The sequence below is a fragment of the Lottia gigantea genome, assembly GCF_000327385.1.
Source record: "Lottia gigantea unplaced genomic scaffold LOTGIsca_57, whole genome shotgun sequence".
Taxonomy (NCBI): Eukaryota; Metazoa; Mollusca; class Gastropoda; family Lottiidae; genus Lottia; species Lottia gigantea.
Genome location: NW_008709945.1, coordinates 447754 through 466496, shown reverse-complemented (window position 1 = coordinate 466496; position 18743 = coordinate 447754). Strand labels below are relative to the sequence as shown.

The 18743-nt window shown below is 32.9% G+C and overlaps 3 protein-coding genes across 3 annotated transcripts; 2 read left to right on the top strand and 1 right to left on the bottom strand.

The window, feature by feature from the left end:
* Positions 1–15: 15 nt before the first annotated feature.
* On the top strand, positions 16–1493 carry LOTGIDRAFT_166268 (hypothetical protein; the record flags this gene model as incomplete). The annotated part of the gene is made up of 4 exons (XM_009063335.1): positions 16–183; positions 405–522; positions 809–907; positions 1330–1493. 4 exons carry the CDS (start codon positions 16–18, stop codon positions 1491–1493), a joined length of 549 nt encoding a protein of 182 aa, XP_009061583.1.
* Positions 1494–1717: 224 nt separating this feature from the next.
* LOTGIDRAFT_179232 (hypothetical protein) lies at positions 1718–3822 on the bottom strand (the record flags this gene model as incomplete). The annotated part of the gene is made up of 3 exons (XM_009063334.1): positions 1718–1808; positions 2389–2546; positions 3325–3822. The coding sequence occupies 3 exons, from the start codon at positions 3820–3822 to the stop codon at positions 1718–1720; spliced, it is 747 nt and encodes a 248-aa protein (XP_009061582.1).
* Positions 3823–5583: 1761 nt separating this feature from the next.
* On the top strand, positions 5584–14498 carry LOTGIDRAFT_206985 (hypothetical protein). The gene is made up of 16 exons (XM_009063333.1): positions 5584–5689; positions 6325–6468; positions 7087–7197; positions 7455–7617; positions 7997–8136; positions 8368–8629; positions 9067–9217; positions 9549–9694; positions 9965–10210; positions 10664–10819; positions 11152–11280; positions 11511–11672; positions 12342–12462; positions 12825–12992; positions 13434–13573; positions 13962–14498. Exons 1-16 carry the CDS (start codon positions 5598–5600, stop codon positions 14082–14084), a joined length of 2454 nt encoding a protein of 817 aa, XP_009061581.1. The 5' UTR covers positions 5584–5597; the 3' UTR covers positions 14085–14498.
* The last annotated feature ends 4245 nt before the right edge of the window (positions 14499–18743 follow it).

Below are 18743 nucleotides of genomic sequence, written 5' to 3'. Positions count from 1 at the left end.
ATTGAAATTTCAGAAATGGCAGCAAATGATAAATCAGAAACATGCAAACATGAGATAAATCCCAGTTTGGGTATGAAGATTACACTGAAAGGCATTGCAGCAAAATTCAACAATGTACAACATATTTCAACATCAACACTCTCTGATTGGTTAGAGTCTCAGCCTGAAAATGTGATTCTTTTGGTGAGCTCAATAAGTATTTGGACTTTAATATTACTCTTTGGCTAATCTCAGGTCTTTGAAAAAGTTAGCAGGGAAGTAGGCCTACATTCCAAAGGATGACAAAAATGTTAATGAACTGCTCCAAATTTATTTTTTGTAATCTTCAATTTCAAAACAAGGTTTTGATATATTAGCTGTTTTTTTTTCTTCGAAAGTGTAGAACTAATGTTATATTGTTTTAGGATACAAGACCGGATATAGAATATAATATTAGTCATTTAAAAGGAGCTAGAAGAATAGACTATGAGTCTGATGAAATAGAAAATATTCTACAATCTCTACCTCAAAATAATCAAACAGGTATTTGTTATCATTTTCTGCTATTTTTTATCGTCATTACATTTTCTGCTTGCTTTTAACTGATGCAACAAGATACAGGGTTACTTGACAACTATGATCAACTATGATGTGTGAAAATGTATATAACAAATAAAATTTAGCCCTTCAATAAATTGTTTTCTATTAGAAACTTGGTTTAATGAAACTAGAAACATGCCACAGAATCACTCAGTTTCTGTGTATCGAAATACTAATGTGTATACAAATTAATGATGATATCCTCAGAATTAAAGTCTTCATATTCCAGACAGTAAAGAAAATGTCAAAGTGGTGTGTTATTGTTCTATTGGTTATAGATCTAGTCTCATGGCTAAAAAATTACAACAACATTTCAAACAACAATCAGGTAAGTGTTTTATTTATTAACCAACGAAAGTTGTATGAATTACAAGGTTATTGATATCTTATCTTTCATGGACATTGTGTACCATAAAAACAGTAATTAAATTGCAAACATGAGTTGATATGTACAAACAAAACTTTTTTCCTGCAAGTGTGTTGATTGGTTGCTTTGATGATGACACGAGGTCTTGAATATTTTCATCTGATATCAGTAAACAAGGTTTAATTGCATACGTAAAATACTGTAGAAATATTTAATAGTTTCGGAGGTGTTGAAGATAAAATGATTACTATAATATGACTCAAACATTCCTATTTTATCATTTAATCCAGAGTTAAACTATCTTCTTAGCAAGCGTTCCTTGCAATTCAGGTACGCTGTCAAATAATATAGGTAGATTTCAAAACTGTTATGTTTATCTGCAGGTACGAAACCAGAAATCTACAATCTTGAAGGTTCATTATTTAAATGGGCCAATGAGAAGAGAGAAATGGTAGACCAGAATAATCAACCTACTGTATATGCTCATCCTTATAACAGTCTATGGGGAAAACTGTTGGATAAAGACCTTCGGAGAGAGGGAACGTGATAGTTATCAAGTCATATCTAAAGATCACATAGCGTGAAACTCTGAGTAACACCATGATTTAAGTTCTGTTTTGATATTTCTATACTGCTCTACGAGTGATGTATTGAGCACTATCTTCACAATCAAAATATTACAAGTCTCCACAATGGTTTTCAATAACATTTAGCTCTAATATGGATAAGATCGACTGACGAAATACCAAGACAAAACTAAATATTATTTATTCAGTCAAAATCATCATCATCAAAATATTTATCCTGTTCATCCTGGTCTATAGTTGGTAGAGAATCATATTCACTGTTTTTATCTACTGTGCTGAAATATAAATAGAATTTACTTCAAAGGGACATAATCATGTAATGATTAATACTTCTAGCATTTTCCCTCCCAGCCTTTTACAATACAAAAAAGTTAAGCTTCCATCAGATTTTCAATCTCAAAAGTTGCTGTCAACAGCTAATATTTACGGAGCCCCTAAGGTGCAATTGTAAACATATTTATTTATTATTTCGTTTAAACGAATTAATTCAAAATAATTAATTCGTTTAATCGAAATAATTAATTCGTTTAATCGAAATAATCGAAATAAATGAGCCTTAGGGGCTCCGTAAATATTGAGCTCATCCCTGGTGAAAGAAATAACTATACAACTATTTATTTATTAAACTTTTAGTGGAGATATATGAAACACATGTATGATCTTTGATGTTTGTTGGTGAAGCTGAAACATTCTACATGAGATCTCGCAAAGTGTCAAGATCAAAATAATAAAAATAAAATCAATCCTTGGTTTATAATTGAATAAACCTGAAATTTACTCTTGAATCAAAATGATGACCTGTATTTTGAATAACACCCCAATCTTTACAACTAAATAATAAAAAGTGACTTGTACCTATAATCAAAGAAATGATGATCTTGTCCTGTCAGGAATTTCTCCTGCATCATTTGAATATATTCTGTTTTCAATTCCTGCTGTTCCTCTGAAGATATTTTGGGTTTTTTGTTTTCTGTTTCCTCTTCACTTTCCAATTCAGACTCTTCTTCTTCATCCTCTGGAATTTGAGTTCAATATTTTGGTCAAAATGATATTTGCATGTATTAAGAAAATCATATGGTTTTCAGTTTTGCTAATGAATACTTGAGATAGAAACATTGGGTATGTAAATGAGTCAAATTTCAGAGAATCTGATATAATCTAAGCTTGATACCCATTAAAATTTTAATTCAAACTTACCCTCCTGATCATCACTTTCTGTTTCTTCTGTCTGACATTCCTACAACATTTATAATAATGATTAAATACTACATTTCATTATCGGTAAACTTTAGCATTAGAATTCTATGCACCAAATAAATAATTTTCATATGGATTATATATTAGCTTCAGAAGTATGATACATTAAAAAGATGTTCATAACCACATTTTATTTACTTATTTCATTACATGTATTTATATTTAAAATTATAGTTGCTTTAGTATGGAACTTGAATACTGGTATGTTTGAATGAAACTCAGAAAAAATGAGGCACTTTTAACATGTTTTACTTTGCAGGTTATTATTTAAGGTGATACGTCTTAGAATGAACATAAAATTTAAAAATTTTAAACATGGCCAATAAGAGCATATATTCATCAGTGGATATACCTGATGTCATAAATAATTTTCCAATTTTCTAGATTTTACAGTGATTCTGTTGTAATTTTATAACACCAGATAAGTTCACTGATAAATATATACTCATATTGACCATTCTTGAAAATTAAATTTTATGTTCATTCTAAGAAGTAGTATCACTTTAAGCTTCAAAATTGTAATTATTATCTTACCTGTTGATTTTTCTGATAATAATAAAGTTTATTTTCTTCAATTTGATCAATATGTTTTAATAAAATACTGGAAAATTTTAAATCTGTTTTATCAACACGACTTTGTATTTCATCATCAGTTAAATATTGACCAATCATTTCTTCATAAAGTAACGGATCTCGGTATTTCATTTCTTCTTCTGAGAAATATTCTCCATCTTCCATTAATTTCTGCATCGCAGAATAACGGCGATTATTTACAGTTTTTGCACATATGGACTTATTAAATTGTTTATGAATTTCGCGAACATGAAAATCTATTTCATATTGTCCTTCAAATTGTGTAAAATATATCAAATGTTCTTGTTGAATAAACTGTCCAAATTGTGATAAAAAGTTTGCAGGATTTTTCAATAATTTTTCACACGCAATGTCATATTTCTCCTGAATTGTCAAATCAGGCTCTCCACGCTGCTGACTTTTGAAATGTGCCTCCGATTCAGACAAATGAGTCAACATACTGTGTTTCACTGATTGAAAATCAGTAAGGACTGATATTGGCATATCAGTATCCATTTGTAATTTAGCTAGGTCATTTGAAACACAAGCACTGGCCGCAATGTTAGTTTGTTCTGACCTGACTCGGTCATTTTGGAGCTCCTCTGAAACAGAGGAATCAGTTTCCATTGAATTCCCATTATCAGTGTTATTTTTGCCCAATTGATCACACTCTATACTTGATAAAACTGTGTCCACTTGAAGTTCCACATCATCAGGAGTCTTCACAAATTCAGTTCCTGTGGATTCGCAGATTTCTTGTGTTTCCATTTCCCTAGCTTACACAGTAGAAACAATACCTGAAAATAAAATGAACATTGAAATCCAATAATTTGTTGAAGAAAATACCACAACCAGTAGGCCAGTCATCATAGCCTCCATGAATCCAGAAATCCTACCTTCATTACAATTGTATTTCCCTGGACGTTTGACCAAATTTTCTCTATGATAACATAATCTTTTTGACCGTTTTCAATCCTAAATTGATCTACATTCATTTCTCAAAATGTGAAATACGTTGGCAGAATTATTCACTGGCGGAACCAAAGAGGAGGGGAGGGGGCAGTCACCCCCTTTCACAGCCCCAAAAGCAAGTTTTTCGGGCAAAAAACTCATAACTAGGTTAGAGATTAGGATAACTTTAGATATCTCACCCCTTCCCTGACATAAATCTGGCTCTGCAGTGGTTTTAGGCGATTAGATTAGACTTGACTTTTTAAAGATGGCGGCATGTGGAAGAAGAATAATAATATTAATCAAAATAGATGACTTATTTTTGTTGTCATCATATTTCGCGTTTGTTGGTCACTGCTAATCCAATCGAAATTGCACCAAATCGTATTAGCAAATCGAAAGCAAATCTGACCGGTCGACAAAAACGCCTCATGTCTGAATCGCAATGTTTTGGTTGGGCTTATCTACTGATATCTTTGACAGTGCATTCAACTAACCCAAATTAACCTCGAGTCCATTAAAATTGGCACTGGAAGTCCAGTTTTACCTTGTAAAGTAATTTTTACACTTGAAACCTCACCAATCCAATGGATTTTTCTCTTGGATCGCCTCGGTGACAAAAGGCGATCTGTCGTTTCCGGAGGAATATAGGACAAATCGACCATAAGACATATCGACCCTACGAATTTACAAAAAAGCAAAAATCTGACGAAGATTCTAAAAAGTGGTTTTATGATAAAGTACAAAATGGTAAAAAAGAACACCTTTTTGGTATAAACAAAAAAGAAACCAGTAAGAATAGAAACAGCAATTGCGATGTCCACTATAGGAGATAAGGGAACCAGACGATTCTAGCGGGGACGCAAGATATAAAAAAGCAAAAGCGCTATCTCGATGATAATCTTCAAAACTTGCAAAAAGAGGTGTGCACATGTATATACACGACAATCTACATCTTTAAGTCAGTGTATTAAAGTCGAAAGGAGTAATTGAAACTAATGATATAGATAATATTGCAAATCTTTGAAGTTGAATACAGAATTTACAGAAGCAGAGGTGGGATAAGTGGATGAAGGTATCAAAAGAAAAAGATAAAACGGAATGCTGACGAAATTGTTCGCGATAACCCGTACACTGCACAATACACAGTCATTAGCTTTAATCAATCACGTGGTCTCATTATATATTCAATAACCCTAGGGTCAAAATATTTGGCGGGAGATATCACGTGTCTCTATTACCGCGGGAAAGGGCTTTGTTGTTGTTGATGAAAGAGTGAGAAAATGGATGTCGCTGATCAAACTCAACAAACTAATCAAGTTAAAGATCAAGTTGGTGAACGTTGTCAGAAATTATTCCAAGATTTCCTGGAAGAGTAAGTCATACAGTTACTTTCGCCTTTTTAGATTCATCGCTTACTAACGCAACAGTCACACTCTTGAGTCCTGAGCAGGATCTCAATCGCGATAATGCCGCCTGTGTGGCTAATGTGATGGTTGAGGTTATTAAATGGTGACCGTTATAGCCATTAACCGAGTCACAGTTTACATTCCTAACTGGGACTTTGGTCAGTTACTGTTTTGAAATGGGTCTACAAATGGGCAACAAATTACAAGAATACAAGAAAAAGTTAGACAGCCAACCTGTTTCTGCAATTAGCCTAACATGATATTACACATTAAGCTAATCTTGCTTCATAATGTTAAATAGATCTACAGTATATTTTATATCTACCTACTTAAATAAAAAATTGAGACATTATTGACACCTTCCAGCAGGCAGCATTAGGCCCTGATTACCTTGACAAATTTTAGACTTTTATCATCTTTAATTGTGTCCTAATTAAACAACTCTGGGCTTAAGTTCTCTCTGAATTTCAAATCTATCAGCTGATATGACAAAGATTTTGACAATGACATTGATATATCTGAGTAAAAATACTGGCAGAAGAAAACTATATTAAGAGTTATTGAAGTGACTACGTTGTTGAGTAATGGTGAATAATTGTAGGTATGCTCAAGATGGAGAGAGTAAATATTTGAGTGAAGTACAAGAATTAATCCGACCAGAAAGAAATACTTTAACAGTAGATTTTGAAGATGTTGAGAGGTATAATCAACAACTGGCCACCACCATCCTGGAGGAATATTACAGGTAAAACAATGTTAACTTGTGTGCAGTGAGCTTTGGTGTCTCAGTGGGTTAAACGCTTGCTTGCTAACCTAATAAATTGGGCCAAGAGATATTGGTTCAGGCTGATATCACGATATAACCATCACAATATGGGTATATATTGCTGCCATCGCGATATATTTTAAAAACACTTCAGTCTTGAATATCATGAAGAAAACATTTGTTTCACACATTCAGTTACTTGTTAGAATCGTTTAGATAATCTTATCTGGACAAATATTTGACGATCATATATATGATAACTACCTTATATCAAGATATAACAATTTCAGTATTTTTTACTAATGATATAAATTCTTAGTTCAGGGAATGAGTTGAGATAATACTCAGATAAAATAATAATGTGGATTTCTCAACATGATTTTCCCCTGCCACTGATGCACATCATTTGATAAACTAAATCGCTGTTTGCTACAAGCTGTGCACATTAAAGACCCCCTGGATCATTATCGAAACAGTGTGTTAGAGTTAGTTTTGACTGTGACTGATATTATATCTTGCATCAATATTTATATTGCTTCAGAAGAATGTTTGAAATGAATGATCATTATTGTTAATGTATAACTTTTTTCTCTGTAGGGTTTACCCATTCATTTGTCGAGCAGTTAGAAATTATGCTAAAGATTGGGGTCAAATTCCTCCCCTTAAGGAGTTTTATGTCAGTTTTACTGAAGTTCCAACCAGATTAAAGTAAGTTGATTTATAGCTTTACTGTTCAGAGATGTTTTATCTATGTAACATAGGTAGTAGTAAATATTTTTAAAAGAAAAGAATTTTATTTGCATTATGTCAAAAACTCAGCATAGCACTGACTTTATAAGAAGTCAATTTTAAAATGGCTGTTAAAAATGCAATGTAGAGCTAATTTCTCCTGATTAAGGTTTGTAGCTTTTTGTTAATTTAAAAAATCAGACTGCCCCATTAATGTTTTGGTTTACAAATTGTAGAGTACGAGAAATGACAACAGCTAAGATTGGTACATTGTTACGTATAACTGGTCAGGTAGTTCGTACACATCCTGTACATCCTGAATTAGTCAGTGGTACATTTATATGTCTAGATTGTCGTACAGTCATGAAGGATGTAGAACAACAGTTTAAGTATACACAGGTATTTATTGTTTTGTTGATCATAGCTTATTTTAGCTGGTAACTCATTTAAAGAAATAAAGTGCAACAGAAGAAAAACTTGGATGATTCTATCTATTTCTGTTCTGTAGAATTACAACTTGTAAAAACAATCTTTCGACCATCTGGTCCCTGTCCAAATCTATCGGCATTGATCTTTCAGCACAAAACAGACTTTACATTATCTGATTGTCAATAAAGTAGTAGACACATTTTATCATATTTGTCCCTAAAAGTAGTTATTTCCCTTGATCTATGGAAAACATCGAACAAACTGTTTGTTGCTTGATGTTTTGACAATAAAACCTCCCTTGATATTGTGTTATCAGATAAGAGGTTATCAAATTTGTTTTCCCTTTTAGCCTACTATTTGCCGTAATCCAGTTTGTAACAATCGACAGAGGTTTATGTTAGATGTAAATAAGTCACGTTTTGTCGATTTTCAAAAAGTTCGAATTCAGGAAACCCAAGCTGAATTACCACGAGGCAGTATTCCTAGAAGGTAGGTTGATATGTTTCATTGTTGTTAGAACAATATATGTGCATGATTTACATTCATTTACTGAAATATTCTTCTTGAAGGATACTTATATGTTTGTAACCATGCAAACCTCACAAGCCTAAACTGTTGCCCTATATAAAGTGATGTATGGCTTCATACATTGATTCTTGGCGCTAGATAAGGGATGCGATATCTTGTTGTATGATTATGCTTGATTTTTGTCTCTTGCAGTGTAGAAATAGTCTTAAGAGCAGAAGCTGTCGAGACTGCTCAGGCTGGTGATAAAAGTGATTTTACTGGAACATTAATAGTGGTACCAGACGTCAGTACTATAGCAACACCAGGTCAAGGTCGTGTGGAAACTGGTGCTAAAGTTCATGGTCAACAAGGCAATGAAATGGAAGGTGTTCGAGGGTTAAAGGCTCTGGGTGTAAGGGACTTAACTTACAGACTGGCTTTCTTAGCCTGTACAGTTTCCTCCAGTAATCCTAGGGTAGGTATTATTTACAAAAAGTCTTATTAATCTTATTATTAGGAAATGTACAACAGGCCCCAACTTTCTTATTTTGAATATTGTTCTTGTGAAAAACAAAGGTATAAAAGAAGAACATTTATGAATTATAAAGATGACAGTTCATAGCCACATAATGTATAATGAGTTCAAGAAAAATCAGAGCATCATCCGACAATTTACAGAGTTACAGCCCCTGATATATTGGAAATTTATGCCCATCTTCATTAGCCAACATGGTGCAGAAAAGTAGGAAGTAAAACTCCATTCATTTCATTTCATTTTGAAAATTTTTTCTGTTTGTGAGTATATCTTGCTTGGCAACTACTTGGATCACACAGTTGGATCAGCTATTGTAAAAAAAAAAAAGGTAAATATATATTAAAAGTATGATTATATATGCATATTTTATTTGCTAGTTTGGTGGCAGAGATTATAAGGAAGAAGAAATGACAGCAGAAACTATTAAGAAACAAATGACAGATGAAGAGTGGCAGAAAGTCTATGAAATGAGTCATGATAAAAATTTATACCATAATTTATGTTCCAGTTTGTTCCCTACTATTCATGGTGAGTATGAGACCACTATTTTTGTTGCAACAGACAAGCGACCCAACCCAAAAAAGTTGTGAAATGATGCATGTGGTTAGATAACAGTTAATGACTTTGTTTGAAAGGGAAAATGAATGTGTTAATGCATATAGCTATGTCATGTCATAAACTGAATCCAAAAATAGATGAAATTTCATTCTATATAGATATTTATCTATCAAAGCATAATTGTGTTTTAATATGTATATAATCAGACTAAGTTGAACAGAAATATGTTCTAATCACAACTTTGTATTAATGACACAAATAAAAATATCATTATGACATAATAATGAAAATTGACTTGTAGGTAATGATGAAGTGAAACGTGGTATACTGTTGATGTTATTTGGTGGTGTTCCTAAAACAACTGGTGAAGGAACCAAACTGCGTGGAGATTTAAATGTTTGTGTTGTTGGTGATCCTAGTACAGCAAAAAGTCAATTTCTTAAACAGGTAACTCGGGTTCCTATTTTCTGTACATTTATCCTTATTTTTATCTCAAATATAATCTAGAAAAGAATAGCATTTATACATCATTAAAATGATAAAGCTGTATTAATATGTGCTGTGATAGTTGAATAAGCTCCATTTCAGGTTTTTTTTTGCATAATTAAAGCTGAAAAGTCATCAGATTTGCTGCACAATTGTTTTTAAAGACAATATGTTCTGAAAAGGCTCCTTTTTCTTCTAAATTTGAATGATATAAGATATTATTTATATCAGGTAGAAGAATTCTCGCCAAGAGCTGTATACACCAGTGGTAAAGCTAGTAGTGCAGCAGGTTTAACAGCAGCTGTAGTCCGAGATGAGGAGAGTCATGAGTTTGTCATAGAAGCTGGAGCGTTGATGCTGGCTGATAATGGTGTCTGCTGTATTGATGAGTTTGATAAAATGGATCCTAAAGATCAAGTTGCTATTCACGAAGCTATGGAACAACAAACTATTTCAGTTACTAAAGCAGGTGTCAGGGTAGGTACATGAATTGTTGCTTTCTCTAATGCTGCTTTGAAATGGCCAGTTAAAATGTGATGAAGTGTGCAATGAGGCCAGGAAAGCAGCAAAGAACCACTGACTTTTTATCTATTAAGATATTTTTCGGTAACAATTTATTTTTCTTTATAATAGTTTTTGTATGCAGTTTTATATTGTACAGAAAAGTAGGATGTAAAACTTCTTTCATTTCATTTGTTCATGGAAGTGTTTGATTGGTGGTTTAAAAATCATGTGACATCTTCCATATTTCTTGCCTTGGTCCCTAATACAGGGTTTTCCTTTTGCAGTAAAGTGGTTTCTGACAGGTTGAAGGTATGATGACAAGTTTCAGTGACATTATTGAATACTCTCCCACATGATGAATATGATGTATCACTTCAATGTTTTCAATATCAATTGATATTCAAAGTTATCTGTTCTATCTTTCAGGCTACTCTAAATGCTAGAACATCAATCTTGGCAGCAGCCAACCCTATTGGTGGAAGATATGACAGAACTAAATCATTAAAACAGAATATTTCTCTCACAGCACCTATTATGTCTCGATTTGATCTCTTCTTTGTGTTGGTGGATGAATGCAATGAGGTTAGTTCAGACAGGATTTTGTAAATTTTTGACAGGATTCAATTGCTTGGCGATGTTACTAACAATAGAAATTCTTTTATGGTATTTATTGTTACAGCTTTATACCTACAAGCCTACAGCATTTCAAATGGAAAGATGTTAGAGATCAGAACATGAAAGTAGGACGAGGAAAATACTTATTCTATATCTCTTTAAGCAGAAATAAGAGCTAATAAAAATGGGGCCGACCTAAGAGCTTTTACATTGTAGTTTTAAGTAAGATATCAATATAAGTATTTTTGCAAGCCCATTTATGGTTGGTTGTCATGTAATGGAGTTATGAAATTTTATAGGTAACAGATTATGCTATAGCTAGAAGAATTGTAGAGTTACACAGTAGAAATGAAGAATCATATGAAAGAACATACAGTGTAGAAGATATTACTAGATATATTTTATTTGCTAGACAGTTTAAACCACAGGTTCGTAACAGTTAATCTTTATATCAGCAATTACAGGCATTTTAAAGAGGCTGACAAAGCCTTAATGTGTATTGCAAGAACCATGCGCATCTGACTGGTGCACATCACTGCTATCAGTGGCCCCAAAACACATTAAAAGTAAAAATCTTTTACAATCGGTTTAGATGAGTCAATGGGTGTCTTCATTTTGTTGGTTCATCAGCTTATTAATGAAACCATGCAATTTACAGATAACAAAAGAAGCTAAAGAATACATGGTAGATGAGTATAAGAGATTGAGACAAAGAGATGGAACTGGAGCTGCTAAGTCAGCCTGGAGAATCACTGTCAGACAGTTAGAGAGTATGATCAGATTATCAGAGTCTATGGCTAGAATGCATTGTCAGGATGAGGTATGTTTAAATTACTTTCATATTTCTGGCAAAAGAATGGAATGATGTAGTAATACATAATAATGATAAACCCTTTATTTTACACGGGTCAGAATTAGGTCCATTACTCCAAAATGCCACGGTGCAGAAAAGTAGGAAGTAAAACTCCACTCATTTCATTTAATTTCATTTCCAAAATGCCACGGTCCTATCTAACATTCAGCCCATGTGAACAAACACAGATAAAATGTATAATATGAAGACAAATTTAACCCTTTCAACCCTAGCCGCCGGTTTACCTGCCAAACACTAAAGCAATATATACCCGAGCAGCCGGTATACAGGGCGTTACTGAGTTACATCATACAACGTTAATGTCATACGCTTTTACTTTTATTACTTGGAGTTCAGGACATTATATTTCATTTAAACTCAGGGTTCAAAGGGTTAACAATCAGGACAAAAAGCTGTATTATTGATATAAAAATTTGAATGTACAAGTTGCAAAACTTGGCTTGGTGTAATTTGACCAGTGGCTGTTTATAGAGTATTTGATGATTAGTAATCATATACTTGGCAATAAAATGATATTTATGTATGGATAGTTAGCTCAGATGAAAGGGAATCATAATTTAAAACTAGTGTTCATACACAAATTACATCCATTTTAAAAATCATTGTGTTTTCTAGGTTCAACCGAAACATGTAAAAGAAGCATTCCGATTGTTAAATAAATCTATTATAAGAGTTGAACAACCTGATATTCATTTAGAAGAAGAAGAAAATAATAATGAACAGATGGACGTTGAAGGTTTGTTGATGGTTTAGTGCTCGTAGTGGGTCTTTGGTACGCATAGTGGGTCTTTGGTTCGCATAGTGGGTCTTTGGTTCGTGTAGTGGGTCTTTGGTTCGCATAGTGGGTCTTTGGTTCGTGTAGTGGGTCTTTGGTTCCGTAGTGGGTCTTTGGTTCCGTAGTGGGTCTTTGGTACGCGTAGTGGGTCTTTGGTTCCGTAGTGGGTCTTTGGTTTGCGTAGTGTTTTAATGCAAGGTTAATGCCTTAATTCTGACGTTAGTATGAGTTAAGGAACACTACATGCCTCTAAATTGTGTATTTTGATTCTTTCCTCCCTAAAGTCTTCTACATATCAAATGTAACCGTGATGTTAATTGCAGATTCTGAAACACCAGCCAGTCAAACACAACCATCACAAGATTCTCCTGAACAGACAGAATCTATAACAGCTGCTGCTAAGAAAGGGTTAAAATTAACATATGAAGAATATAAACACATGGCTAATCTACTGGTTGTTTATATGAGACGACAAGAAGAAGAGGTTGAGGGTAAGTCCTAAAAAAAACTCCCACTATTTCAGTGATTGCCTTAATAGTTTTTGCCAAATCGATGTAGAAGGATTTCAGTTGTTATAATTAAAAGATCTCATATCCATAGATCATCACAAATTTCCAGATTTGAACCCAGGATTAATGGCAATGTTGCATGTCATTGTTAAAAAAAAACCCAAATGATTGATATCACATATTCCCGATATGCCTATTTCTTTCCAAAAAACAATGGTGCAGAAAAATAGGACGTAAAACTCCATTTCTTTTCCTTTTTTAAAAAACAAGGCATCACCATGTTCATATTTAGAAGTTTGGTTAACTACTTTCTGCAGATATTTAGATATAATCAGCTTGAAGTTAACATTTTCATTACTGTGTTCATAAGTATATGTTTCTTGATTTCAATGCTGATGTATAATTGGTTATATGTTATTTTAGATGAGGATTCACTTGGATTAAGAAAGAGTGATTTGATTGGATGGTATTTACGTGAAATAGAGGGTGAAATAGAATCTGAAAATGAACTGGTAGAAAGAAAAACTATTGTAGAAAAAGTCATTGATAGATTAATACAACATGTAAGTCTTCAGATATACCTCCATTGAAATGTGACCTTCATTTTGAGAAGAAACTTACTCTTAGATTTTGAGGAAAAGCTCCAGTGCAAGACCTTATTTGCATGATAATGTAGGATAGAAAAGTGGATCTATTGAATGGTCATTTTGCAACATAATTTACATTGTCAATTCTTTAAGAGTATTGAAAAGACCAGAAGTAGCATGCGATATCTTGTAGAATGCATTATATCCCAGTTGCAATCCTTTTGAATTGATGGTGCCTTATGAGAAAGCATGCTCTTGTCTGTCTTATGATTTGTCATAACTTTTCATTTAACATGAACAATAGATGATCTTATTTCTCAATTGGACAATACAGTTTATATGCCCTATTTTTTTTTTATTGCAGGATCATGTATTAATAGAGTTAAAACAAACAGGATTAAAGAAGAGTAAACATGGTGAAGAGTCATTAGTGAGAGAAGATGATCCTATTTTAGTTGTTCATCCTAATTATGCTGCTGATGTATAGTCCTCTAGAGTCTCATTTAGTATTCCAGAAGTTGGTGTCATCCAATCTTGTGATCAGAAACTTTAATCATGAAACGTGAATTATCTCATTGTGCTATGAAGATAAAGAAGGTGCTATGGATATTATATTCGTAAATGATGTTTTGCTGCAGTTCAATCACAAGATATATCTTTTCATTCTGGTTATAGTTATCCAGTGTTCTTATTTTTTAAAATTTATATTTACCAGATCCTTTTTTGCAAGCAATTCTTCAGGTGAATATGTGGGAAATGTTAAATCATGAATTTTTTTAAAAGTTTCTTGTGAGTAGAGACTGGATTTGTTAAATGTTTTGTTTGTCCAATATTATTGTATATTTTGTATAAAATACTATCATGTATAATTTCACTGCCATTAAAAAACACTTATTCTGAATAATGGCATTTTGTTTTTATGGGTTCATTGACAAGAGAAACAGGCCATAAAAGTATTAAGACATTTTATCTTGTCAATCGTGAATCTAGCAACCAGTGTGTCTTGTCAAACTGCAACTATATCTGGTCAATCTCTTGCCATAATATGTAAAACAAGTCCAGCAGTCATAATATCTTGTCAAACTGAAATCCAGCAGTCATAATATCTTGTCAAACTTAAGTCCAGTAGTCATATCTTGTCAAACTGAAGTTCAGTAGTCATAATATCTTGTCAAAGTGGGATCCAGCAGCCACGTTATCTTGTCAAGTGGGTTGAGCAGACAAAATTTGCAAGCCAAAATAATCATGTTGGAGAAACATTTCTATAAGCATAAGGCCCACATATTGCCATAGCCAGAACTCCTCACTTGGTAAAATAAGATAGTTCACCACAGCCATATGCACCCACCACGGCATGCAGATGGTAAATATTCAAGATTTTGGGGCAAGGGCAATAACTCTGCTTTTAACAGTCGAAAATAGCTCAAATTCGATCTTGATCTTCGTTTTAAGAATATGTATACACATACCAAATTTCATTTGATTCCATCAAAAAATCTAGAGCGTTTACAAGCAAATGTTGAAGGACGGATGGACAGGGGTGCCGACAATATACATACACATAGAGAGATGTGGGCGTATAAAAATGGCTAACTGATTGGCAAATACACAATTAAATAAACGAATTTCTGTACAAATTTATTTTGTGAAAAAAAGGTGTATGAATACACCACACTATCACAGTTGAAGTTTACATTTAACAACCTAAGCCATGTGACCTGGCTTGATCATATTGACAAGTATTTCAATTTGTTCTTCAGTTGATAATCCACGAGTACCAAACAAATTCTGTTCACTTTCGTATTAATTCAAGTAAAGAACATTTTGAAATATTTGCCATACTGAGCTACACCAAGGCCTCCACTGACTTCTGTACAATTATCTGAGAGTTGTCTCCCATTGACCAGCTATCTTCCAGTCATTTATGACTAACAATATGAAATTACATGCCATTCTAATTAGAACCATAATTATTTCAAAATATATCACATAATTAATTGTTAATTAGGTCACTCATCATGGAATATTGAATTTGGTTTTAAAAAAACGTTTTGGATATCATTGTTTCGTATGTTTGATCAATTTGGATTCTAACATCTGATACAATTTTTTACAACGAAAAGTTGTATTATGGATCTCAATATTGCAGATATTTTTTTTTTTGTAAATTCATGATGAGGACCTATAGAATACAAAGTGGAATAGAACATGCAAATAATTAATTATAATCTATCTTAATTCTATTTCTATTTAAAAATTCATGATTTTTATGTTCCTTATAAAGCTACAGGTTAACTTGGGGAACACCATAAAAATGGCTAATGGCTCAAAATATGAACTGCAATAATTTTATTTCAAATTGCGAGCTGGTATTATTCTGAATTGCATTCCATGCTGAAAACTGAAAAAGATTTGTGCGTTTTAACAGATAGTTTTCATACAATTGAATAATTTGTAACTGATGCTTCAGTTGAGTAAAGGAAGAAATTTGTTTAATCATTGTGTGTTTTTGGAGATATCGGAAGTTGAAAAGTTGCAGGCCAACAAGTAAAAACAACTTAAAAAAAATTTTCTTCAGATTGCTCTTACCATTTTGGCTGCCAACAGAATACAAAGAAGTTTAAATATTTCAAAAATCAGGATTACATATAAATTAATGAATGTGTTAGAATAAGCTGCATCTACAATTGCAATGAACAAAATTGGAATTAACTTGTCAGGCACCAAAACTTCCTCTTTGTTAAACCAAATACATGATCACATCTAATTCAAGAGTTCAACAAAGAGTTTCAGGTTGTCATATTCATGACTGACATGTCATTTCCAGTCTTAGCAATGAATAAACTAATTATGTATCCACGTTTACAATATTCAAATAGCAATCACACATTTTAACAAAAACATGAAGATCTGAAATGTCTACTCGTACACCAAATAACGTTCAAGTTTAAAAAATTGTACCCGTTTACTAAATTGGAAATATTATCTATGTTCACACTATAACTATGAAAGCACTGAGAACCCTGTTGCAAGTGAAAAATGAAATTCAGCATATTATAATAAAGGCACACAGCCACACAAATACATGACTAATTCATACATAATTATATTTAAAAGAACATTGAAAGAGAACTGAAAATGTATGGACAATAGGTGACAGAGTAAGAATTTTGAAGATAAAGTAGAACATGCAAACGTTGAGAGTTGGGACTGATTTTACAGATAAATTTTAGCACTATTTGGTTTGATAATATTTAAGTTCAATCTATAGGGAATTTAAACTGAGCACAATATCACAAGCATTGTTGACTCTCTAAAATTCAGCACTGGGCCCTTCTGACATTGGCATTCAGGATAAATTTTCAATGGTCGTTTCAAAATGGCATTCAATTTCATCTTTACAATAACAGCAAGGATGGGAAGCAAAACAAATTTCCTATTATAAAACTTTTGATTTAAGCAGTACTCAGACATGTATTTCAATACAAATCAAAATGTGCAAAATTAAAAAAGCAAAAAATGTGGTCAAACAGTACATTGTGCCTCTTTAAAATTTGTAGGAAATTCATTTTTTCTTTCCAGCCACACTGTTCAACACTAAATTCACATTTTTATCTTGATCCATGATATTCCATTAAATGACAAAATTACAACAAAGCTTTGAACTTTTTTTTTGTCGTCATTTACATTGTTTCCTCTTGACCATTTTCATGGTTACAATTAGCAACAACAAAAATGGGTTATCACCACGGCAACACCACCATTAATACATGATTACTATAGTAACTAACATCAACAACACATCTAAGTATCACATGATCACGGTATCATAGCAACACGATGGAGGTTGGCATGGTTTCGTGATGTAAACACACCAGTACTTTAAACTATACACCGAGATGAATCTGGCACATTTCTTTCACGTAACGTCCATGGCAACGACTTTATCTTCTCCTAAATTTATCACTTTTTTACTGTCTTCATGATTTTGGCTGAAAAAAATCAAACAGAACATTGGATTATGATTGCATCACAATATATCAAAGTGAAATAATTACAGCTCCTCAGATAATTTGAAAATTGAAATTAAAATTCTAATGAATTTAGTTCTGTCCCTTACTAATAAAAAGACTGCTCAAATGATTTTTTATTGCTTAATAATGGGAAGAGGGTATCTATCAAAACTTACCGAATAATTCCCAATGAAACAGGTGAATTTGATGAGAGCTTGCGAATGTTGGCTATATTAGGATGAATAATATTATTTCCCTTAGTGTCACTGACAGACAGTGACGTCACAGTAACTGGTACTGTTACAGTTCGAGGTGCTGTCGTGGCAGTTAATGATTGGAGGGAAACTGTTGGTAAAGGATGAGTAGTGACTGCTACCGGCAATCCTTTATTTATTGAAGAGTCTTTTACAGCAGTAGTTTGTGTTGATGTCAAGGCTGATGCCAATGATGATGATGATAATGTTATGTGTGATGACGTCACTGATGATGTTGTTGATGAGGATGATAATGATGATGATGTGTTATTATTGATGGGAAAATTTAGTTGTAATATATTGGCAGCTGGTGATGTTGAAAGCCCACTTGGTTTGTCTGAAAAATAAAGTAGATCATTGATAAGTTCATCTTTGCTAATGAGGTCTGCAGACTCTCTACAAGAAAGTTTCTAACTAGACCCAAAATCAAGATCTTATCCCATGGTTGAAACTAACTTACCAAATTGTCACATATCTTTTTAATAGGCATAGCAAAAGCATAATCATATCATAGATGGAAGAGCAAATATCCAAAATATAGATATCCCAAAGAATAAAACACAGCACCAAAAAAAATACTCACTATCTAGAATTGGTCCATTGACTAATGTAGTCATATTATTATTATTATTAGCACCACTATTAGCACTCTTTATATCTGAAGAGTTCAATACAGCTGTCACAGCGAGTTCAGCACTAGCTCTATCTAGTGTAAACCGCGAGGTTGGCTGTGAGCAAAAGGAATGTTCTAAACTAATTGAGCTGTCCATTTCTAAAGTTTCCATTAAACGAAGTTTTTCTTCTTGTTCACGTTTTTGTTGTAAAACTTGTTCCTTGTGAGTCTGATAACTTTCCAAATTAAATTCAAACGTGTCATTA